This window comes from Mus caroli, unplaced genomic scaffold (assembly GCF_978045245.1).
Source record: "Mus caroli unplaced genomic scaffold, Mus_caroli_1 scaffold_2, whole genome shotgun sequence".
Lineage (NCBI taxonomy): Eukaryota > Metazoa > Chordata > Mammalia > Rodentia > Muridae > Mus > Mus caroli.
In genome coordinates this window covers 4111548-4136949 of record NW_028227257.1, presented here as the reverse complement: position 1 = coordinate 4136949, position 25402 = coordinate 4111548, and the positions used below count along the sequence as shown (strand labels likewise).

The window sequence follows — 25402 nt, the reverse complement described above, 5'->3', positions numbered from 1 at the left end:
CAAGGCAGGGGCTTCTCCAATTACCCCCTCTCACACTCCCTGAGTAACCATGGGTCAAGAAGGTTCTTTTTGCCCTCTTGTGGGGACTTTAGGTATTGCTCAATATTTTGAAGGTGTGTTGAGCAGGTGGTGCCAGAAAACAACAGGAGTGAAATAAAACAATTTGAAAGGTTTCTTTGCTTTCATAAACTTCATTTCAGTGCAGCTTATTAATAAAAAATATACCTGTGATTGTATTTGAATAAAATACCACTGTGTTCTGTGGTATGACAGGGTCATCATCTTACCTTATATCAAATTATATGATAAGGCTGTAGCAATAGAAATCAGCATGGTACTAACACATAAACAGACACAGTTTGAAGCACTGGAATAGACGATCCACATATAACTGCATGAAGTCATATTATCTATGACAAACACACACACAATTTTACACATGAACCCCTACTTACATGCTCTCAAACACACCACACATGCACATGTACCGCCACATGCTGAAACACACACATACACACACACATACATACATACATACACACACACACACACACACACACACACACACGCCTGTACTTCAGCCACATGGTCACAGCCACACAGGCACACATACACCCACATAAACATGCTCACACACAAAGGCACACCATATACCTGATCCCTGCTTATACACATGTAGAACACCACACACAAACGCACACAAACACACATGAAACCCCCACATGCTCACACACACACATGCAACCCCCCAAATGAACTCAAACACAGACATGCACATATGCACTGCCCCATATGCTCATACACACATGCACACATGTAACCCAAACACATGTATACACACAGGTGATGACACACATAAATGCAAACATACAGCCCCACATGCATGTGCAATCCCTCCACACACACATACACATGCCCTCCCGCCCATATGCTCATAGATACACATAAACACACACATCTCCATACACATACTAACACACACACATACATGTACCCCCACACTAATACACATGCCTACATGTTCCCCTAAAGCCAACAATCAATATTTAGGAAAATAAAGCCACATCTTCTCATCCTGCACAGAACTTAATCCCAGTCGCTTCAAAACCATCACCACATGACCCCACACTCCAAAACTGCACCAGAACCAGCAAAGAATCTGCATCAACATAGAAGTATGGGAGTGGGATTTCTAAACAGGACCCTGGTGGTGCAGAGGATGAAAGCAATTACTTTCAAAGGGAACCACATGCAGCTAGAACTTCTGTAGAGTGACCTGTCAGGTGAGTGAAGAGGAGAGGCCTAAAAAAACAGGAGAGGTATCTCTGCCAGATGCTCATCTGGAAGATCAGTGGATAGAATATACAAAGAACTTAAAGGAAGTCTAACCATTAAAAACTTAGAAAAACAAAGGAAAAAAAAAAAAAACAGGCATTGCGAAGCTAAGGAACGCCGGGCAGTGGTGGCACACAACTTTAATCTCAGCACTTGGAAGGCAGAGGCAGGCACATTTCTGATTTTGAGGCCAGCCTTGACTACAGAGTGAGTTCCAGGACAACCAGGGCTACACAGAGAAACCTTGTCTCGAAAAACAAAAAGAGAGAAGGGGGGGGGAGGGAGGGAGGGAGGGAGGGAGGGAGGGAGGGAGAGAGAGAGAGAGAGAGAGGCTAAAGAGATGGCTCAAAGAATACTTTTGCAGAGGACCTGGATTCAATTCTCAGTGCCAACACAGTGGCACAGAACTGTCTAAAACCCCAGTACAAATGATTCACTGCCCACTACTGACCTATGAGGGAACCAGGCATGCATGCAGTACACATACAAACAGGTAAAACACTCAAACACATAGAATAATAAAATAATTTTTAATTAGAAAAAGAAAGGCTGAACTGGGGAAAGGAAGGGGAGAATGGGGTAAATCAAAGGGTGGGTTTCACTTTTTCATTCCCGACTTCTACTTGTTAATAGTTTTAATCTTAGAACTAGACACTATCTTCTGTCTGACACACTTGATCCTTTAGGGCATGGTACTGTTGTCTCAAAACTAAAAGCTGCACTGCACTAATTCTTGTTCTAATAAAGTCGATAACACACATGGACCTATAATTAAAAGCAGAAGCAAAATCTAAAGTGGTCCCATAAGGGTAGAAAGTAGGGTGGTCAAGACTACAAGATAAGGTTTTCTGCATGGTGGTGTCTAATGTAGACCAAATCTCTAACTTGGAAGCGATGTGGGGCTTGCAAGTCTCCTTCTCTTGAGTAGGCCTTCTGGAGCTGCTTCTTTGCTCCCTGTCTCACCCACTTGAGCTCCTTGAGCCTAGAGAACAAAGGCTGGGAAAGCAGCATGTCAGCACTATGTATAGAGGCTATTTCTACCAGTGGAGCCCCACCCCACCCCCCAAAGAGTGATTTAGAGGGGGTTGAAAGATCCTGACAGAATGTAAAAGGCCACAGAAGCCCTGAAATTGGCAAAGTAGATTTCATTGTTAGTAGAACTAGCTTCACTGATTAAGAAAATAGGGGTGCACAATGTTCTGGCTGCTCCTCAAACCTGTGTATCTGTCAAAGTTCTGACAAGGTGTGTGCCCATTGCTGCACCTCACTGCCAGGCGTCTGTGATATTATTTTGCTGGGAAAGAGTCGGAAAAACTCCCCAGCAACCACAGTAGGGGCCAATCTGGAGTTGTTTGTTACACCTTCATTAGAATCCTTCCATGTTTCCCTCCCATACCCATTTCAAGAGGAATCAATCATTTTAGAATAGACATTGTTTAGATCTGAAAATCCCCTACTACCCCCTTCTTCTTTCCCCCTTAAGGACCTATAAAAACTGAAACCCCTTTTACCTCAGGGTCAACTCCTCTAACCCTACGTGGGATACGAGTCGTCCCCATAGCTGTGGCTTTCCCCGAAAAAGCCTCATGTGATTTGCATTAAGCTTGGTCTCTCGTGAGTTCTTGGGGGTCTGCTATTATCCCGACGCCTGAGTGAGGGGCTCCTCTCAGAGTCTTTCAGGGTCAGTCCAAACTGTCCAGGGGTGTTTCTAACCCTGAAGAGCACAAAGGGTAGGAGAGCTACCTAATCATTAGTGCTAGTCTCTGCTGTCAATTTGTTAAGGGTCTCTTTAATGATTCTATTTATCTTCTCTACCTGTCCTCAGCTTTGGGGCATGTATGCACCTCCTTGTCTTTTTTGATAACTTTAGGTTGGAAGTTGATTTTATTCCATATTAGAATGGCTACTCCAGTTTGTTCCTTCAGACTATTTTCTTGGAAAATTGTTTTCCAGCCTTTTACCCTGAGATGGGTTTCCTGTTAGCAGCAAAAAGTTGGGTCCTGTTTATGTAGCCAGTCTGTTAGTCTATGTCTTTTTATTAGGGAATTGAGCCATTGATATTAAGATATAATGAGAAAAAGTACTTGTTGCTTCCTGTTATTTTTGTTGTTAGAGTTCAGATTCTGTTCTTGTGGCTGTCTTCCTTTAGGTTTGTTGAAGGCTTACTTTCTTGCTTTTTCTAGGGCTTAGTTTCTGTCCTTGTGTTGGTGTTTTCCAATTATTATCCTCTGAAGGGCTGGGTTCATGGAAAGGTATTGTGTGAACTTGGTTTTCTTGTGGAATACTTACGGTTCTCCATCTGTGGTAATGGAGAGTTTTGCTGGGTACAGTACCCTGGGCTGGCATTTGTGTTCTCTTAGGGTCTGTATAACATCTGTCCAGGATCTTCTGGCTTTCAAAGTCTCTGGTGAGAAGTCTGATATAATTCTAATAGGCCTGCCTCTATATGTTACTTGACCTATTTCCCTAACTGCTTTCAATATTCTATCTTTATTTAGTGCATTTGTTGCTCTGATTATTATGTGTCGGGAGGAATTTCTTTTCTGGTCCAGTCTATTTGTAGTTCTGTAGTTTCTTTGTATGTTCATGGCCATCTCTTTCTTTAGGTTAGGGAAGTTTTCTTCTATAATTTTGTTGAAGATATTTACTGGACCTTTGATTTGAAATTTTCCATTGTCATCTATCTATAATTTGTAAGTTTGGTCTTCTCATTGCATGCTGGATTTCCTGCATGTTTTGAGTTAGGATTTCCTTGCATTTTCTTTGATTGTTGTGACCATGTTCTCTATGGAATCTTCTGTACCTGAGATTCTCCCTTCCATCTCTTGTATTCTGTTGCTGATGCTTGCAGCTAAGGTTCCTGATTTCTTTCCTAGGTTTCTATCTACAGAGTTGTCTACCTCTGGGTTTTTAAAATTGTTTCTACTTCCATTTTTAGATCTTGCATGGTTTTGTTCAATTTCATCACCCCTTTGGTTTTGTTTTCCTGTAGTTCTATAAGGGATATTTATGTTTCCTTTTTAAGGACTGCTACCTGTTTAGAAGTGATTTCCTGTAATTCCTTGAGGGATTTTTGTGCTTCCTATTTAAGGGCTTCGACCTGTTTAGCAGTGTTTTCCTGAATTTCTTTAAGTGAGTTATTAATGCACTTCTGAAAATCCTTTACCAGCAACAAGAGATATGATTTTTAAATCTCAATCTTGCTTTTCAGGTGTGTTGGCATATTCAGGACTCGCTGTGGTGGGCATACTGGGTTCTGATGATTCCCAGTGGTCCTGGTTTCTGTTAGTAAGATTCTTTCCTTTGCCTTTCGCCATTTGGTAGTCTCTTGTGTTAGATATTCTAGCTGTCTCTGGTTGGAGCTTATTTCTCCTGTGATTCTTTAGCCTCTGTCAGGACTCTTGGGAGACCAACTCTCTCCTATGTCCCAGTGGACAGAACATTCTCTGCAGGCAAGCTTTCCTGTTGCAGAGTATGTACACAGAAGTCTGGAGCTCATATCCACTTCCTGATTCCTGGGGTCAGAGCCCTCCCTGGTGGCCAACTCCCCTCTGGCAGAGAAGGTGTCCAGGGGTCTTGATGTTAGGTCTGTCTTCTGGATGAGGATGAAGACCTGAAGGGACCCTGTGCAAGAAGCTTGGTTGCTTCTGCTGCCCACTTACTCTCCTGCATAAACTGGTCTCAGTGATCCCAAGATTCTGAATGTGCTAGGGCCTGCCTTTGTCCTTTGACCCTGTTGCTGGTAGCACAAGACCCTCTGGAGTTTTTGGAAGTGATGTTGCATTCCACTCACCATTGTTTTCAAGGACCCGGTATGCTAGTGGGCCTGCAGCATGGAGAGTCCTCTGAGGACCTTTGGGCCCTCTGCCGAGATCATGCTGAATATAGCATGGGGTTGGGGGAGGAAGGCGCTGACCAGAAGTTAAACCCAGCTGTTGGTTGGGCTGCTGTCCTTTGTCCCTGTTCCTCCTAGCACAAGACCCTCTGGATTTTTTGGAACTTATGTTGTGCTCCACTCACCAGTGATCTCAAGGACCTGGGTGTGCTAGTGTGCCAGCCATGTGGAGAGTCCTCTGGAAACATTAGAACCCTCAGCAGAGTCGCCTCAAACACTCGTAAACAATCACTGCCTGCTCATTTATCCTTAAAAGAAATTAAACAAATCTCATCGATTTCTCTCTATTCTTTTTTCTGATTATAGCTCTGGGCAGCCTCTATTATCTACCTCTGTCTCTGCTTTCTGGGCAGCCTGTCTCTTTGTACTGCACCTCCAAGCTCAAACTATCTGAGACAGACAGAAATCTTTAAGAAGAGTTCCTGGTAAATCCAGACTAACAAGGATGTCTGGATCAGCTTGGGGGATTTTGCTGAGACTCAGGTCATTCCAGAAACCCTAGAATTAAGCATACCCATTCAACTCAACTTTTGTTTTAGTTGTTCACCTGCCCAGCTTGGTGAGGAATCAAATGGCTCAGCAAAACCAGTGACTCTGCTAAGAATCCAATTTTCCCCATCACTTAATTTCAAATCTTAGCAGTTGTTTTTCATTTGAGAATGTCCAATTAGTTTGTAATACTGCATTCCAGCCTATAGGTGTGATGCCTTCTGTAGACTCAGTTGGTTACTCTGCTCTACTATAGGATGTCACCTGTGCAAGTTCCTAGCTCAGCTTGCAAGTGCTTTGCAGACTGAAATGAAAGACAAACAGCATTATTTAATATGCCAAATTAGCTCATTGGCTGGGACACTCCCAAACATCCACGTTGCTATTGGCTCTCCTGTGATACACCTAATTTCCTAAATCTGTAGCCCATCTTTGATACCCCAGAATCAATCACAGGAGGGAACCCTGGGGTTACTCTTCCCCATCTATTATGTGGCTGGTATTCTGTCTTTCCCTGCTCTCAAGCTGGCATCCAATTCCTTTACTGGTATGGAGATCGTGTTTGATCCCCTTGCCATGAATCCAAAAGTCCTGCCTTTGTCTCCTTCCTAGCCATTGTCTACTGGCACTTCTGTTTCCCATTTACAATCAGCTTGGGGCAGGGAATCTCAGTGTCCCAATACGGGATTATCATGCAATTTGGGAACAATTTAACAGGAGTAGCATGAGAACCAATACACAATTGGGAATAAGCAGAAAAAACAAACAAACCCAAACACCAGGCCCTAAGTATTGCCTTTTTGTTATTACCCTGCATTTACCCATATGGTGAAACTAAGTTCAAGTTTCCAGGCATGCGGTCTTGTGGAGATCCAACCTCACTTTACTCATATATTCTTCTTGAAATCATAATGACTGTCTGTAACAATGCTTTCTGCTTTTCATTGTGCTCCTCAAAACATAAGACCTGTACTTTACCACCAAAGAACAAATCCATATGATTGGTTAAACTATAACACCCATATTATATAACAGTTGACACTGTAAACTACATAAGCCCCTATCCCTAAATCCTGATTGGTGTGAAAATGAAGCTATAATTTGGAAGGAATGTTTCTGTCTGTCCCTCATTTTTCTAAAATATTTTTATTTCTTCATTTCTTTACTGTTTAATCTCTTTTTTTACAATCCACACTTTATACCCCTTGTCTTATTCAGGGTTTCTATTCCTGCACAAACATCATGACCAAGTGGCAAGTTGGGGAGGAAAGGGTTTATTCGGCTTATACTTTCATACTGCTTGCTGTTCATCACCAAGGAAGTCAGGACTGGAACTCAAGCAGGTCAAGAAGCAAGAGCTGATGCAGAGGCCATGGAAGGATGTTTCTTTACTGGCTTGCTTCCCCTGTCTTGCTCAGATTGCTCTCTCATAGAACCGAAGACTACCAGCCCAGAGAGATGGTCCCACCCACAAGGGGCCTTTCCCCTTGATCACAAATTGAGAGAATGTCTTACAGCTGGATCTCATGGAGAAATTTCCCCAACTGAAGCTCCTTTCTCTGTGGTAACTCCAGCTTGTGTCAGGTTGACACAAAACTAGCCAGTACAATTGACCCCCTTGTCAACTTGACACACAAACACATCACAACTAAGCCTCAACCCTTAGTTTCTTATTCATCCCTAAGATCTAAGCAACTTTGAAAGTCCCACAGTCTTTAGATAGTAAAAGTTCAATCCTTTTAAAATATCCAATATCCTTTAAAATCCAAAGCCTTTTACAATTAAAAGTCTATTAACTATGGAATCCACTAAAATATTTTCTCCCTTCAAGAGGGAAAAATATTAGCGCACAGTCACAATCAAAAGCAAAAATTAAACTCCAACTGTCCAATGTCTGGGATCCAACTCACCATCTTTTGGGCTCCTCCAAGGGCTTGGGTCAATTCTCCAGCCCTGTCCTTTGTAGCACACAGCTTGTCCTCTAGGCTCCAGATGACTGTACTTTACTGTTGCTGATGTTCTTGGTCACTCATGGAACTAGCAACTCCAAAACACTGCATGATCTCCTCAGTACTGGGACATCAATTTCACCTGAGTTTGCACCTTCACCAATGGCCTTCCATGGCCTCTAACAGGGCAGGGAATCAGGTGCTCTGCATTATCCCTTCATGCCTTCAAAACCAGTACCATGTGGGTAACTCTAACACATTACCAAGTCCAGGCACAGCACAAGGTACAACCTTGACTATCTCTAGAACACTGTCTCTGTGCTCTCAGAAAACACTTCCCAGATGATGCCACCTCAATGATACTGGTTTCTTCTTAATCACTGCTAATTTCTTAGCTCCAGCTAACCAGCATCAATAGTCCCAGTAATGCAAAGTTTTCACTCTAGAAATTCTGGTATCTTGTTCATCACAGCTGATTCTTCAGCCCTAGCTAAGCAGAACCACAGAATCTTCACAATCCAAAATAGCAATGGACCTCAAAAGAGTCTTTAATTTTTCCTGTGAAATTTCACAAGCGAGGCCTTCATCTTCTGCACTGTTCTCAACATTATCTTCCAAGCTCCTACACAACATCCCACAGAGTTCTTAACACAGAATGGATCTTCTGGCCCAAAGTTACAAAGTCCTTCCACAGTCCTCCTAAAACATGGTCAGGTTCTCACAGGAATACCCCACTCCCCATACCAATATGTCTTAGTCAGGGTTTCTATTCCTGCATAAACATCATAACGAAGAAACAGTTGTGGAGGAAAGAGTTTAATCCAGCTCACAATTTCCACATTGATATTTATCTCCAAAGGATGTCAGGACTGTAACTCAAGCAAGACAATAAGAAACATGCCTTGTATCCCCTTGATCTCCTTTGTATGATTATTTTCATGATGATGAAGAATTAGAAATGTTTAAAGGCTTCCCCATATTGAATGCATTCATGGGGTTTCTCTTTCATAATGATGAAGATTTGGGAAATCTGAAAAGGCTTCACCATATTATATTCCTAAATTTCTTTGCAGTATGGATTGTTTCATTGTGAAGACTCTAGAGATATTCAAAAATCTTCACCATATTAAATACACTCAGCATTTTGTCTACATTATATTTTCTTTTGTATCTTTGAATATGACTGACAAGTGAAGGCAATACCACACCGGTTGCAGACATAGGGTTTCTCACCTCTATGTCTTCTTTTATGTATTTGAAGATTTTAATCTTCAAGGCTTTGTTTATTTGATAACTTTCATAGGGTTTCTCTCAACTGTGTCTCCTTTTATTTACTTAGGGACTACTGTGACTTATAAAATGTTTACCACCCTGCTTATATTCATAGGGTTTCTATCCAGTGTGTATACTTTTGTGTTGGGAGATGACTCTTTTGTACAATTGTTTTACCTAATTAGTGTTATTCAGAGGATTTCTCTCCACCTCATGTTCTTTATGGATTTCAAGATGATTGTGATGTGAAGGGCTTTAAAACGTTGCCGATATTCATAGGGTTTCTCTCCTGTACTTGTTCCTTTATATATTTGGAGGCCACTGCTTTGTGAAAAAGGTGTAAAAGCATCATTGCTAACATTCAAAAATCTCTCTCCCATATGAGTTCTTTTATGATTTTGTTGATGACTGCGTTTTGAAAAAGTTTAACCACATTGGTTAAAATCAAAGCATTTCTCTCAACTATATGTGCTTTTATGTGTCTAAAGACTATTGGTTTTCAAAAAGCCTTTACAACATTGGTTACCTTTAAAAGGTTCCTCTCTGGTATATGTTCATTTACATACTTGGAGATCAATGCTTCCTGCAAAGGCTTTATAAGATTAGATAACTTCATAGAGTTTCTCTCCTGTATGGTCTTTTTTCTTTAAAGGTCACTCCTTCCTGCAAAGGCTTTACCACATTGGTTACATCCATAGGGTTTTTCAGGTTTCTCTGCTCCATTATGATATTCAAGACCACTGCTTCCTTCAAAGCGTTTACCACCTTGGTTACATTCATATGGTGTCTCTTCTGTATGTGATCTTTTATGGCATTGGAGACCACTGCTTCCTGCAAAGGCTTTACCACACTAGTTACATTCATAGGGTTTCTTTCCTACATGTGTTCGGTTATGTTTTCGGTGATGACTGCTTTGTGCAAAGGCTTTACCACATTGGTTACATTCATATGGTTTCTCTCCTGTATGTGTTCGCTTATGGATTTGGAGATTACTGCTTACGGCAAAGGCTTTGCCACACTGTTTACATTCATAGGGTTTCTCTCCTGTATGTGTTCGCTTATGGATTTGGAGATTACTGCTTACGGCAAAGGCTTTGCCACACTGTTTACATTCATAGGGTTTCTCTCCTGTATGTGTTCGCTTATGGATTTGGAGAGTACTGCTTCTTGCAAAGGCTTTGCCACACTGTTTACATTCATAGGGTTTCTCTCCTGTATGTGTTCGCTTATGGATTTGGAGAGTACTGCTTCTTGCAAAGGCTTTACCACATTGGTTACATTTGTAGGGTTTCTCTCCTGTATGTGTTTGCTGATGGATTTGGAGATTATAGATTACTGCAAAGGCTTTACCACATTGTTTACATTCATAGGGTTTCTCTCCTGTATGTGTTATTTTATGTTTTTGGAGGTCACTAATTCTTGCAAAGGCTTTACCACATTGGTTACATTCATAGGGTTTCTCTCCTGTATGTGTTCGCTTATGGTCTTGGAGAGTACTGCTATGTGCAAAGGCTTTGCCACACTGTTTACATTCATAGGGTTTCTCTCCTGTATGTGTTCGCTTATGTATTCGGAGATGACTGCTTCTTGCAAAGGCTTTACCACATTGGTTACAGTTATAGGGTTTCTCTCCAGTATGTTTTATTTCATGCCTTTGACTATGACTCTCATATGCATAGACTTTACCACACTGAATAAACTCAGAGGGTTGATCTGCAGAACAACTTCTTTCATGCCTGCAAATACAATTGGCACATGTGAAATCTTTCTCACATTGATTATACTGATGAGTCTTTTTATCTGTATGAATTCTTTTAAAATTTGGTTTCATTGAAAAAGGCAATCTAATCTTAACATAATATTACTTTGTTTACATTCAAAGGAGTTCTACTAATTTATGGATTGTTTTACATCTTCGAGGGTACATGAAATGGGAACAGTACTGATTATCTGACTCACATTTATAACATACTTTTTCTATAAAAGGTTACTCACATATTTGAAAAAAAACAGGAAGAACTCAGTGTTTGCACAATGATTGCATTCACAAATTTTGTTATCAGGAGAGTAATACTACATTTGGAATATGAACAAATGCAAAAGAAAAAATTCTACTGCTTTAATTCTCAATATTATTTTCAGCAGTTTGAGTTGGTAAATGTCCCCAGCAATGTGCAGAAACAAATTATTTATATACTTATACAACACATTTAGAACGTTGCTCAAAGTATATTAACCTGCATATCCTCTAATTGTTATGGAAAAGGGAAAGGTATATGGCTTTTCAATGCCCCAATGCTCACAAGGCTTGTATCCATCCTAATCTATGACATCCACACCAGAAGAAGAATAACAAGTGAAATTCCACGTTACATTCACAGCTGACGTTTTTTTGTCACAGAGATGTGGTACAGAGATTAAGGTTTTTCCACAAAACCATTTTTGAATCTTATGAACTGTTCATCTCACTAAATTTAGCAATGTTATTACAAGTATATCATTGAGCTCAGATATACTATGGATTATTTGCTCATTACTAGGTTTTAGACATATACTTGTCACCTAATCACTGTGTGTTCCTTTTGCAATAGCTAAGCGATATGAGACTGAAGACACTCACACTTGTACAGCATGGCTCTACTAGGCTTGATTTAAACAGTAACATACCTGTTAAGCCATTATTTCTCTGTCTTTGAACTAATGGAATGTCTTGCAAACAACAATTACATATCTGCCACAGACATATATGATTTTATGAAATTCAGTAAACATCCATCACTGAAAGCAGTGCTTATTGTACCCTAGTGGTTTTCTTTACAACTTGTAGCACACGTCAAACTTTCTTCATAGGCATTTTCTCATCAGCTTGCAGAGGAAAATTACCTTCCATGACTTCTAGAAGTTTGGAAATGGTCTTCAATTGTATGTTCTTCCCAAATGTAACCTAAACCCAGTACCAGAGAAAGTATGTTACATTATTGGCAATTAAACAGTATTTAAGTTACTAACTCCATTGAACTTTAAAACCATGAGTGATTTATTCACCATATTCTTCCTCACTCTCAATTGACATTATAAAAACAAATAACAATAGCAAAGATATTTTACAAAGCAAATAAAAAATATAACAATATTACCTATAGCTGAGAGATTCCTATAGGTCTCTAGCATCACACCTTTGTAGAGACTCTTCTGAGAAGGATCCAGCAAAGCCCACTCTTCCTGAGTGAAGTTCACATGCACGTCATCATAGGTGACTAAATCCTACAAGATCCCAAATGTGCGTACATAAAAAAAAAAAAATATGATGCAGACAACAGTGTAGAGGTGTACTTCAAAATGAATATTTGCTGACTGCCCTGCCTACCCACATAGTACTTTTTATCCAGTCTTTCACAGTTGGACAACAAAAACTTAAGTAAATAAATTATTTCTGGGAACCTGATGCCTCAGTATTAAGATGTTGTGTATGGAACCATGTAGAATGCTGTTAGACCTTCCACATTTTTATTCCTTGAGACCAAATATGCAAGAGTGTGCTTAAGACTGCAGTTTCCTCTCACCTGCCCATGTCACCTGTAGATACAAAAGACCATTTCCATCTCCCCTTCACTTCTTGCCACATGTTCCCTTCCCTTCTTAGCCCCCAAGTATGGACAGACATCCCCTTCTCAACCATAGACATTTCTCCTCAAGACCAAGCAGTCTGTCTAAAGAACAAGCCCTCTATCTGTTATCCTAGACAGGATTCTCAGAGTAGCCCACAGAACTGCAACACAATATCAGGGAAAGCTTCCTCTGCCCATTTCCATGTGAGCAATTTTCAACTTTTCTTCAATAACTAAGGCAACTACACCAGGAACAATGTGACCTTGATCAATGTTACCTCCTCTAGTGTATGTATAGTAATAAAATAAAATCATATTTCCTGACTCCAATAAAAATAACTCAAAGTGACCCCTAAACTGTTATAAATCTGACCCTACAGTTAGTACTGATCTGTCTTCCAAACAGAGAGGCCCCATGCTCCAGAGCTCTCTCTGTCATTGTAGATGATCAGAAAGTTGGGCTATTGTTCTATAGCTGTTCATGACCCTTAGCGATTTCAGGCTAAACCAGCCCCACAAGAGACCATATACAAAACAATGCTGAATGATAATTTAATGTCTGCTTCCTGCCATATGCATTATGTTCCAATCTATCCTATCCACACTCCCAGCACCATCAACACATGAGAAACTTCTGCATGTGAGAAACTCCTTTTGTAACCAAGAATTGAATCTCTGTGAATCATGCCATTTTGACAATAGGGAATAGAAAGGTAAAAGGAATCTAATCAAATATTTCTGAAGGATGATCGCTATCAGCTCTTTACTACTACCTTCCAAACTATTTATAAAATTAGTCACACAAAACTGAATACAGAAGGGTCAGGAATTCTAGAAATCAAACCATTACTTTTCCAATGTTGTCCTACTGCACACCAAAGGCAATGCCTGTATATACACACTGCATAGGGACATTTAATTTCCATATCTTGACACTCACAGGGCTACCAAGACACCCCCAACCCTGTAAATCCACACTCAGGAAGAGTCAAAGGACAAGGGCCTCTGTTATGATCACCACATGGACCAACAGAACCACACTCTGACCCACAGTCCATTTAGAACCAGCAGATCAGACTCAAATAGCTCTGCAGACTTGCTCCTCCTGTACTGTCAATGGAGATTACTATAATAACCAGGGGATGGCTTGTGGTCTTCCAGGCAGCTTGTAACACATGCATCTGAGGAGGATCCTGTAAAGAACCTGTAAGCTACCTTCCACTAGTGTTCCTGATTGTTAGGCCTGTCTATAGTCCTTCATTAGCATGGAAAATCCAGCTGGGCCTCAGGGCAACAGCAGCTCCTCCACTGTGGGATCACAGAGCAAATGACTCAGACAGCTGAAACCTTCCAAGCTCTGCTGTTACACCCTACAAGCAGACAAAGCCCTAGTCTGGAAAATTTACATTTAAAAGAATGTTCTATTCCTGCAGACCAAGTATTTTCCATTTTAAAAGTCCAGGGTTCTTTCTTTGTTTATTAAATTATGCATGAAATACCCACTATAGCCATCTCTACTTCTTACTGGGGAAGTCCTGCAGCCAATCTGCAATCAAATTCATACATTAACAATAATTTAAAAGTGAAAGTGACTATGATTTTTAAAACTAGAAGCAGTTATTGGACGAGAAAAAGGAAGAAAAAGTAGAAATAAAATGTAACGACATCACTGATCCTAGGTATGGTGGAGGAGAAAGTATATTATACACAAAAGAGTGAACATAGCCAGACCCAGTTATACCTGGGATAATATAGAGTAGACATGACCTGAGACCTTGTGGAGAGAGGAAGGAGGGGAGAAGCAAGAGCCAGATCAGGATGATTAACGATAGATGAAAAGGCTAGTTCCCAAATAATTGGATTTCATAAGGAATGGCAGCTGGGAGATTGGCAGCCCTACTACTGGGGTAGATGGTGAGGTATGCCAGTAATATGCTGTCACAGGGAGGGCCTGTGATCTCATTTCTCATTGCCCTAATCTGGAAAATGCCCAAAGATGACCAGTATGGAATTCTACTGATTGTGTAAAATTGATTACTTGACTCCTCACGGTGAATGTCAACTACTGCCAAAGCAGAAAGGCCTCACCTACCTTATTCCTCCTCCTTTTCTGTGCTGCAAGTATACCAGCTTCAAAGTTGGTCAGTGAACTCGACCTTATACCTGTCCGTCTTTATTTGTAATCCCCTAATTTGTAACCCTGTAACCCAGGGAGGTTAGACAACACTCATTCCCTGGTGTCTTTTGTCTTACTGATCAGTCAGAACCCAGTTTGAAAGGAGTTGTGGGACTGTTTTCTAAGCACTGGGCAGCAGAGGGAGGATTAGGAGTTCAAAGCAAATCTTAACTACATGACATAAAGTAAGAGCTACAGGAGATGTTTCTCTAAACAGACATATATGAAATCTCTTTAAAAATAGGAATGAAATTCTTAATTTGGGGGCAATATTGGAGAATGGAAACACATAAGAGGTCACCTATGCATAATGAAAATGAAACTTAAAAAGTAATACCAAAAAATAACTTTTTAAGAAGATAAAAATAATTGAAAAAATATATTACCGTACTGATTTGAAAAAGATCATACCCTTTCTGGTAGAACTAATGGCTTTAATAAGATAGTGTTTGGCCTTGCCCCTATGAGCTTTGTTAACTACTGAGATCTATAATGTGACGCACACAGCTACAGCTAATGGCATGTGTTTTATATTTCTGAGCTCACTTAAATATGTCACCAAGAATTGGACACATCTCATCATAATACAGATCCAAAATGGGAATTCATTCCCCACTGGCTCAAGCTAACCTGCCCAAATTAAACTCCCACCAATCTAATATTACTAAATTATATCCATAAATTAATACAATCTGTGAAATTACAAAATCATTCTCACTGCCTGTATCATGTCCTTCTCCATAACAATGACCCATGCAGCATACTCCCCTTTCCTTTAGTCTGTGACCTAGCTCTTGTCTGCACTGCATTACCTGACAGTGTAAACAGGAAACTCTTTCTCTTGTTCTCATCCTGCCAAGTATATTTCCACACACAAGCCCCAGCTACAAATGTTTGTCCAGATGCAGGCTTATAATAAAGTTACTCAGAGGCCACAGTCTCGTCCAAAAGGAGATTAGGTCCACAAAATACCTCACACGTGGCCCCATTTGTCTGGCTGATGCTTACCATCCTGCCTCTGGGAAGACCTATTACACAAGCATCCTTTTCTAAGATGCTTGCTTCTCCTCTTTGTGGGAGATGGCATTGCACTTAGCACCTCAGAAGTTGTGAGCTTGCTTGAGCTAACCTCACAGCATCCAGCCAAGACACTATGAACAGGTCACACAGAAACACTGAGATCAGCTGAGTTAAAACAGAGGACCATGCAGGCTTAGTCCCTGGAAGAGTCACTGCCTCTTCTGACTGGCAACTCCTGGTGGAGGCTCTGATGGCTATTGAGTCTTATTGACATGAGCACCACCCTTAGGGTTAGAGTGTGCTGAAGGGACACAGCAGAGTGGTTCCAGCCTGGGCCAATCCTTTTCCAGATCTGCAGATTTGCAGTTCAGTAGCACCAGTGTGTCTCCTCCAACAGTCTGTTCCTTCACCAAGCCCTTGGGAGAGGCTAAGATTCCTGATCCTTGCTGCCTAAGTGCCTGCCTATCCCCTTTCTGGGCAGTGCCCCTGGGTTCACTGCTTTGAAAGTTTGGAGCTTGCTTGAGCTCCAAATCCAGCACTCAAGAGGCATTTCCCCTTCTTCCTCCTGGAATCAAGCTGGATAGCTTGCATACCCCATCAATCAGCTTACACTGGAGTTACCAAACTGTCCACAGGTGGTCAGTGCCAGAATATTAGTAACTGAAGAGAGATTTTAGGACATAAGATTTTGTGTTGTGGCTTCAGGCTGGGTTCAGGTAAAGTGCAAGCACTTTCCACCTAATGGCTATGAGCGAAGGCTCAGAGCAAAGCAGGACACATGTTAGACACGTTGGAGCACTCTTGTTAATCAGCACATTGTCCTCAGTGGTTTGGTAAAACAAACATAACAACAACAAACCCACACCTATATTGGTAAAATATATCACTGTACTGATTTGAAAAAGATCAGGCCTTTCTTGGTTGAAGGATGATATTAATAAGATAGTGTTTGACCTTGCCCCTATGTGCTTTGTTAACTACTGAGATCTATAATGTGACACACACAGCTACAGCTAATGGCATGTGTTTTACATTTCTGATACATAATATCTATATAGTACAGATCCTAAACCAGAAATTCATTATCACTGGCTCAAGCTAACTTGCACAAATTAAGCACCCACCAATCTAGTTTTATTTAATCACATGTATTATTTAATACATTTTGTGAAATGTATTAATCACCTGCCCGACTCTTATCCTTCTCTAGAATGGTGCCACCTAGAGAGATTCCCTTAAGCTTTCATCTATAATCTAGCTATCTCCTGCCCTACTTCACCTGACAGAGATAACAGTAAACCATTGCTCCTGTTCTCTACTGAAGGTGGAAGAAATGAACAGTTCATTATATGACTCAAATGAGTAATTATAAAACACTACTTTGCTACATTCTTTAACTCAAGAATTTAGGAATTTATATCAAGAGGAAAGCAAGGTCATTGTCCTGGGGAGCAGCAGACCAGGATCAAGGCTTCCTGAGTCAGCACAGCTTGTCTTAGAAACATCTCTATAAGGGGAAGAAGAGACAGCTCTCCCAGAACTAACATGTCATCCCAGAAAGGAATCACTGCATATACAACTAAAATATTAATTAGTAAAATTTCTTAATGGCAGCATGGATTCAGCTTGTGGCTAATGCTCAAAGACCAGCCAGCCCAAAACAGGTTTTTTGGATTCCACATATGCTCTCATCCATGAGTTCCTTTCTAGTTCAGTCCCCAGGTTATTTTGAACAATTTAAATATAGACTAGAGATTACAAGTCCTAATTAAGACAGCTAGGAGATATACAAAGCAAAGACCCCCAGAATCATTTATTAAGTGCCTCAGAGCCCTGAAATAGCAAGCCATTTCTCAGTGATGGGTTCCTGAGTTAGAGGTCCCAGGAGATGAGAAAAATAGCAAAAGGAGAAGGTAGAATTTACAACAGCTGCAGTGGGGACAGCTTACAAAAACTATGTCTTATGCCAAGTAAACTTTTTAAGAGTAGCATCTTGTATCCTACTTACAGGGATAAGTGGAAAGAAATGGAGACCTCTATGAAGTCTACAGAAACTAGCATACACTGGGACAATCTCAGAAGTCTAATAAAACAGCACTGTAAAACGGAACTGCCAAGTATCAAAAAACTATGACTGACCAAGCCCCCAATGGACTTGGGATTGAGAACCATATTGCCACATTGTGGAAAAAGTTGGAATCCAGGATCTGAACATTCTCCTCCCCAGAAGCCCTAGCCACAGACCATTGCCACCTCTCCTAATGCTAATCCTGGCTTAAGGTAAAGTGCACTATTTTGTACTCAATACACAAGGGCCTTAGGTCAAGCTCCTAGGCCTTAAGGCTCCAGACTCTTAAAGGTCTGGAATTTAGGATTGAGATTTGCAATTCTCCACACATTAGGATCAAGCCTTATTTGAGTGGACCAGCCCTCAACACAATAGTATTTTTCCTTTCAAAGAGCTGTCACCAGCTGTAGTCCTGCCCTGGAGGAAAAACTATGCTTTTTCCATGAAGGAAAACAGGTTTTTATGGCACACCAGGCCTTAAGGTTGGTTGTGACCCGATAATGCCATTGTGAGTAGCTTGTTAGGGGCCTGTTCTTTGATAACAGCATAGGTCTAATGCCTGACTGTATAGCAGATTTGTCCCTTTTGGTATGGTTTGGAGACAAATTTCTGATAACCGTGGTAAATAAACATGCATATGTCTATAACCTTTAACCGGACTGCTTAGCATGCTACATACCTGTCAGGTGTTTGACAGGCAGTCCTACCTCAGCTACATTCTACTTAGTGTCACTTAATATTACATAAGCATTGATGAATCCATAACATCATCAACTCTACTCTTGTACATCAGAGCTTAATAGTGGAGTGCTACCCAGCACATAAAATGTCTTCTACAACCTCCACTAAAACAACTCCAAATGGATCTTGCACCTACATGATAAATGCTAAGGGCAGAATGTAGAGAAGATAATATAGAAACAGGGGCTGTTAAGTTTGTCAGCCTGCCAAGTACATTTCTCCAGCATAGCCTGTCCTGGAAATGTTTTGTGCAGATGCAGCCCAATAATAAAGTTATTCAGAGGCCACAGCTGGGTCCAAGAGGACACTAGGCCCACAAAGGACCTCACAGGTGGCCTCATCTAGATGCCTCTTTCTTACCATCCAGGCACTGGGAAGTGGTACTACAACTGCATTTTTGTTAAGCTGCTTGCTCCTCCTCTCTGTGGGAGATGACTTTGCACTTACCATGTCTGGAGTTCTGAGCTTGTGAGATCCCCTCATATCACTCAGTAGAGGCGCTCAAAACACATTCAACAGAAATGCAAAGATCAGATGAATTATAGGGAGGAAGTTGCTGGATTGGAACCAGGAAGAGCTTTTCTGACTGGCAGCTGTGTGGAGATTCTGGTTGGCTCAAGAGTCTTGAGTGACATGTTAACTACCCTTAGGGTTAGGGTGTGCTGAATGGACACAGTTCCAACCTGGGCCAAGGTTCAGTAGCACTCATGCCTTTGCTCCAATAGAGTACCTGTGCATCCTCAGTAACTAAGATTCCAGATCCATGCTGCTCAATTGTCTGTTCTTCCCTTTGTGGGCAGTGTCTCTGTGTTCACTGTTTTGCAAATTTGGAGCTCAATCTGAACTCCAACCACAGCACTCCCTATGCATGCCTCCTTCTTCCTCCTAGAATCAAGCTGAATATCTTACATAGCCCATGAATCAGCTTACATTGGAGTTACCAATGTGCCCACAAGTGGACAGGTGACAAGAATGTTAGCAATTAAAGAGACATTTTAGGGAACAAGATTTTGTTCTGTGATCAGGCTGGGTTTAGGTCACCTGCAAGTCCACATGATGGTTATGAGACAAGCTTCAGAACAGAGCAGGAAACACATGACAGACATGGTGGCCTTCCTGGCTTTCCTGGCCTTTGTGGCGATCAGGCACGGACAGAAACAAAACATACAGAGGCAAACCAACCATACAAATAAAATAACAGGTTAATTTCTGAGAGAGAGAGAGAGAATAACATTTAAAGAGAGCACTGAAGAATTGGGAAAATACAATAACTCTTACAGTCATTTCAGGTGTTTAGAATCAGTGCCTTACAATCATTTTCAAAATGATATTGCCAAGCATGATAATATGTGCTATCAATCCCAGAAGTGTGTAGGCAAATTCTTATTCCTGAATTTGAGGCCACACTCCTCTACATAGTTTCTTCCATAATATAAACTATATCAAATAGGCTTAGTTTTTTAAAGGGTAGATACAGTTACACTGTCAAGAACTAGGAAGCAATGACCTAAATGATATGAAGTAAAAATTTGTTCTAATTCCAGGCCAATCTCGCAGTCTCCTCTGAATTCAGAGTGATAATGAGCTGTGAGTAAAAACAGACAAACTCTTTGGAGGCAAACTCAAAGCTAAGATGAATAGTAACCATTACAAAACTGGATTTGCCTTGCAGTTGGTAATACAATTAACATCTGCAGTTCATAAAACCTACCATGCCGGGCAATGATGGTGCATGCTTTTAGTCCCAGCACTCGGGAGGCAGAGGAAGGCAGATTTCCCAATTGAAGGCCAGCCTGGTCTACCAAGTGAGTCCAGGATAGCCAGGGCTACACAGAGAAACCCTGTTTCGAAAATAACAAAATAAATAAATAAAACATACCATGAACAGTGGAACAGTGGAAACAAGTTATACTATGTAAATCTCAAGACTATAGACGAAAAACAAGTGAAAATGACAAGTTGTCCTTTAACTTGGGACATTAGAAAAAACATCCATAGATAATAATATAGAATTACTCATATGTTACCTTTAGGTAATCCCATGCTTTTGGGCCTCCATTCATTACACGAGTCTTCAAAACAAGATGGAGCAGGAATGTTATTTGGAATTGGTTGGGTTATAAGTAGAGGAGATTGTTCTTAAAAGGATTGCTTTAAAGGAAGTAGATAATTGTCAATCTTGGGATCACTCCTAATTTCAAAGGCATGAGACAGACCATACTGACCTAGAGATAGTTTGGAAAATATTCCTCCTTGGTTTCAATAGTTGGAAGGGATGATATTATGATTTATGATTTTCCATGGAACTCTTCTGTATATTTCTTTTCTGTTGATCTCATGACGAACACCATAGACAAAGGAAATTATAATTGAAGGCTCATTTTGGGCTTACTGTTCCAAAGCCTTAGAGTCAATACTGGCAGGATAAACACATGGCATCAGGTAGAGCTGAGAGCTCATATTTTGAACCTAGACAAGAGGTAGCTAGCAAAGAGGGCATGGTCAGAAGATGTTAAATCCTTCATAATCAGTCCGATAAAGTAAAAAAATAAGTATTGGAACATATGGAGGATGGAAAGGTGGCTCAGTGGTTAAGAGCACTGACTGCTCTTCTGAAGGTCCTGAGTTCAAATCCTAGCAAACATATGGTGGCTTACAACCATCTGTGCTGAGATTTGACTCTCCCTTATGGAGTGTCTGAAGACAGCTAGTGTACTTACATATAATAATTAAATAAATCTTTTTTTAAAAAAAAGTATTCAAACATATAAGTCTATGGGAGCCATTATCATTTAACTACCACATGTTTTTTTCAAAAGTGAAAACTACTTTTTATCTGTCCACACTGTACCATATGCTTAAGAGAGATTGTTATCTTTTGCACCTCCAATGTCACAAAAGAAACAATCCTTAGCAGAAATAATCAAATCATCTGGAAAAAGGAACTGACCAAAGACACCAAAATTTATCAGTGAAAACAACAAAACTTATAGCTTCTTGTTCAGCATCGTGAGATTATGATGGCATTGCCTTAGCCACATGGTTTTCCATACTCTCACTTCTCCAGCTCTGTCACCTGCAGCACACATAGCTTCTTTTCAGTAAATTCCATTTTTTGCTTGTGGCTTTCCTCAAAGCTGGCCCTTGCAACTCTAATACCTTCTGTACAGTATTCTCTTATTTTATTGAAATGGGTTGTCCAGAGCCATAATGGAACAAGCTAATATCTAGCAGGTGATCACCCAGAAATTTCAAATACTTTTTTTTAAAAGATTTATTTAATTATTATATGTAAGTACACTGTAGCTGTCTTCAGACACATCATAAGAGGGAGTTAAATCTCAATACAGGTGGTTGTGAGCCACCATATGGTTTCTAGGAATTGAACTCAGGACCTTCAGGAGAACAGTCAGTGATCTTAACCACTGAGCCACCTTTCCATCCTCCATATGTTCGAACAATTATTATATAATCTGCAACATCTGTGCCCTTATTAAGCATGCCTGTAATGGATTCCTTTTATGAAATATTCCTGCTATGAATATGCTTTTCCTGTTATTATTAAAGATATATAACAATCACTATGTAGAAGCTCACCCCTTTAGAGAAGAAATCTACAGATCTACAAAGATGTACTGTTTTCTAGTGATGTTATATAGACAAATAGATGACTTAAGTCTTAATGACAATCCGATAAGAATTCCTAAAATTGTTTCAGTGATTATTAAACTGTTTATAGTCGGATGGCTATTAGGTAAATTTCTGATACTCAAAACTGCAAAGAAAACTCCACCAGTCTCCCAAGCGTCATAATTAATTGCTCTTAGATAATAATCAGGCTTTCTCCTACTCAGAGCACATTCCAAGAGGTTGTAAAACCATTTAACAAAGGTCATAAAAAGGAAACTAATGACGTGTGATCATGTACACTGAAAGATGTATGAGTAGTGAGGACAAAGAGATAAGGAAAAGAGAAAGGAGATGTTTTTTGCCCTTCCCCACTTAGGATCTTTTCGCTTTTCCTCTTAGATAGCCTTCATAGGTAACTGTGACAACTTAGTAATAAACTCCATAACCACTCCTTTGTGTGTCCCATTTTCTTCCTGTGACTTCTGACTTGCAGGCTAAAAGTTAGAGCCCAGCAGTTCCTTCTGAGATAGAGCAAAGGCCACACTGCTTAATCCTCAGCTGTTAGGTTACAGGTGATAATCACAGAAGCCATCAGTCTTCCACCCTCAGAAAGAGCAAGAAAGGATTTAGACTCAGATGCTCAAAGCAAGTATTAACTACATGGCATAAGGAAAGCCTGAACTACAGATATTGCTGTAAACAGACAGATATGTAATCTCTTTACAAATAGGAATGAAACTATTGATTTCTAGGAAACATTGGAGAATAGAAACAAGTAAGAGATCAGGGCACCTATGCATAAAGAAAATGAAATTTAAAAAGTAATACCAAGGGCTGGAGAGGTGGCTCAGTGGTTAAGAGCACCGACTGCTCGTGCAAACGTCCTGAGTCAAATCCCAGCAACCACATGGTGGCTCACAACCATTCATAATGAAATCTGATGCCCTCTTCTGGAGTGTCTGAAGACAGCTACAGTGTACTTAGATATAATAATAAGCAAATCTTAAAAAAAAAAAAAAGTAATACCAAAACCTGGCTTTTTAAAAGATAAATATGGGGCTGGCAAGATGGCTCAGATGTTAAGAGCAACGACTCCTCTTCCAAAGGGTCCAGAGTTCAAATCCCAGCAACCACATGGTGGCTCACAACCACCCATAACGAAATCTGATGCCCTCTTCTGGAGTGTCTGAAGACAGCTACAGTGTATTTACACATAAAAAATAAATAAATCTTTAAAAAAGAAAAAAAATTTAAATTATATCACTGTACTGATTAGAAAATGATCAGGACTTACTTGGTAGACGGAATGGCATTAATGAGATAGTGTTTGACCTTGCCCCTAAGTGCTTTGTTAACTACTGAGATCTATAATCTGACACACACAGAGACAGCTAATGGCATGTGTTTTACATTTCTGAGCTCAATTAAATATGTCAACAAGGATTGCACAAATCTACATAATACAGATCCTAAAATGGGAATTCATTACCCACTGGCTCAAGCTACCCTATCCAAATAAAACAATCACCAATCTAGTTTTACTAAATTACATGCATAAATGAATACAGTCTGTAAAATTACAAAATCATTCTCACTCCCTGAATCAGGTCCTTCTCCATAACAGTGATCCCTGCAGCACACTCCCTTTTCCTTTGGTCTGTGACCTAGCTCTTGTCAGCACTGTTTTACCTGACAGTGTACACAGTAAGCTGTTCCTCTGGTTCTCATCCTGCCAAGTGTATTTCCACACACAAGCCCCTGACACAAAGGTTTTGTCCAGATGCTGCCAGACAATAAATTTATTCAGAGGCTACAGCCAGGTCCAAGGAGAGACTAGGTCCACAAAGGAGGGCACATATGGCCCCATATTCCTGGCTGAGCTTACCATCCATGCGCTGGAAAGACCTACTACACAGGCATCCTTCGCTAAGAAGCTTGCTCCCCCGTCTTTATGGGAGATGACTTTGTACTTACCATGTCTGAAGTCCTGAGCTTGCCTGAGCTACCGTCGCAGCACTCACTGAAGACAGTAAGAACACAACACATAGAAACACTCAGGTGACCTGAGTTACAGAGAGGAACTCGAGGGCTTAGTTCCCGGAAGAGCCACCTCCTCTTCTGACTGGCAGCTCCGTGTGGGGGTTCTGATTGGCTACTGAGTCTTGAGTGACATGAGCACCACCCTTAGGGTTAGAGTGTGTTGAAAGGACACAGCTTAATGGTTCAAGCCTGGGCCACTCCTTTTCCAGATCTGTGGCTTTGTAGGACAGTAGCAGTAGTGAGTCTCCTCCAATAGCTGATCTGTCTGTTCTCCCGCCAGGCCCTTGGGAGGGGCTAAGATTCCAGATCAATGCTGCTTATCTGCCTGCTTCTCCCCTTTGTGGGCGGTGCCCTTTGTTCACTGCTGTGCAAATTTAGAACTTGCCTGATGTCTAAGCACTGCACTCAGGAGGCACTTCTTCCTCCTAGAATCAAGCTGAAAAGCTTGCATAGCCCATCAATCAGCTTACATTGGAGTCACCAATTTGTCCTGCAAGTGGGCGGTTGGCCAGGATATTAGCAGTTAAAGAAATTAAAGAGAGATTTTAGGAAACAAGATTTTGTTCTGTGGCTTCTGACTGTGTTCAGGTCAACTACAAGTATGTTCCACGTATGGTTATGAGCAAACTACAGCACAGAGCAGGAAACACAAGACAGATATTGTGGCCTTGCTGGCTTTCCTGGCCTTTGTGGCCATCAGGTATGGACAGAGAACCAAATCAGAGCACAGAGGCAGGGAGATTACTGAGTTTTAGGATCGCCAGTACTGACCTCAGAAATGGGGATCCAAACACTGCCTACAGGAGTTTTTGGCCCATTGCCTCTAGGGACCAGAGATAACTTCTGGACTGAAGCAGCAGTATTATAAAAATACTGCAGATCTATTCACACATTATAAACAATGATTATGCAGGAGAGATTAGAATTATTGCTGCCCCATTATAACTGTACCTGCTAACAAAAGAATTGTTCAACTTAATTTAGTTCCCTTGCATCTGCTAAATGTGTGAGAGGACAAGGTGGCTTTGGTTTCACTAATGTGTACTGCGTCCAATCTGTTGCTATTTAGAGACCTAACCTTAAATTACTAATAGAAGGAAACTGTTTGGAAGGATTAGTAGGCACTGGAGCTGATGTACTCCCTCACCTCCAAAGGACTGGTTATTCCAATGACCCAAA

The 25402-nt window shown here is 40.7% G+C and overlaps 1 protein-coding gene across 4 annotated transcripts in view; it reads right to left on the bottom strand.

Annotated features, from left to right (window-relative positions):
* The window catches only part of LOC147005706 (uncharacterized), a 55510-nt gene extending 31232 nt beyond the window's left edge, over positions 1 to 24278 (bottom strand). The window contains exons 1-5 of one of the 4 annotated variants that reach the window (XM_085831817.1): positions 24158 to 24278; positions 20581 to 20625; positions 12078 to 12204; positions 11824 to 11884; positions 6153 to 10676 (exon numbers count right to left, since the gene is read on the bottom strand). In XM_085831817.1, the coding sequence (XP_085687943.1) occupies positions 9791 to 10676; positions 11824 to 11884; positions 12078 to 12204; positions 20581 to 20625; positions 24158 to 24229 (1191 nt within the window). In that variant the 5' untranslated portion in view covers positions 24230 to 24278 and the 3' untranslated portion in view covers positions 6153 to 9790. Of the gene's footprint in view, positions 1 to 6152; positions 10677 to 11823; positions 11885 to 12077; positions 12205 to 20580; positions 20626 to 20778; positions 21038 to 24157 lie in introns of those variants that run through there. The other 3 variants (XR_015045608.1, XR_015045611.1, XR_015045607.1) reach the window with 3 other exon arrangements.
* Between the last annotated feature and the right edge of the window lie 1124 nt (positions 24279 to 25402).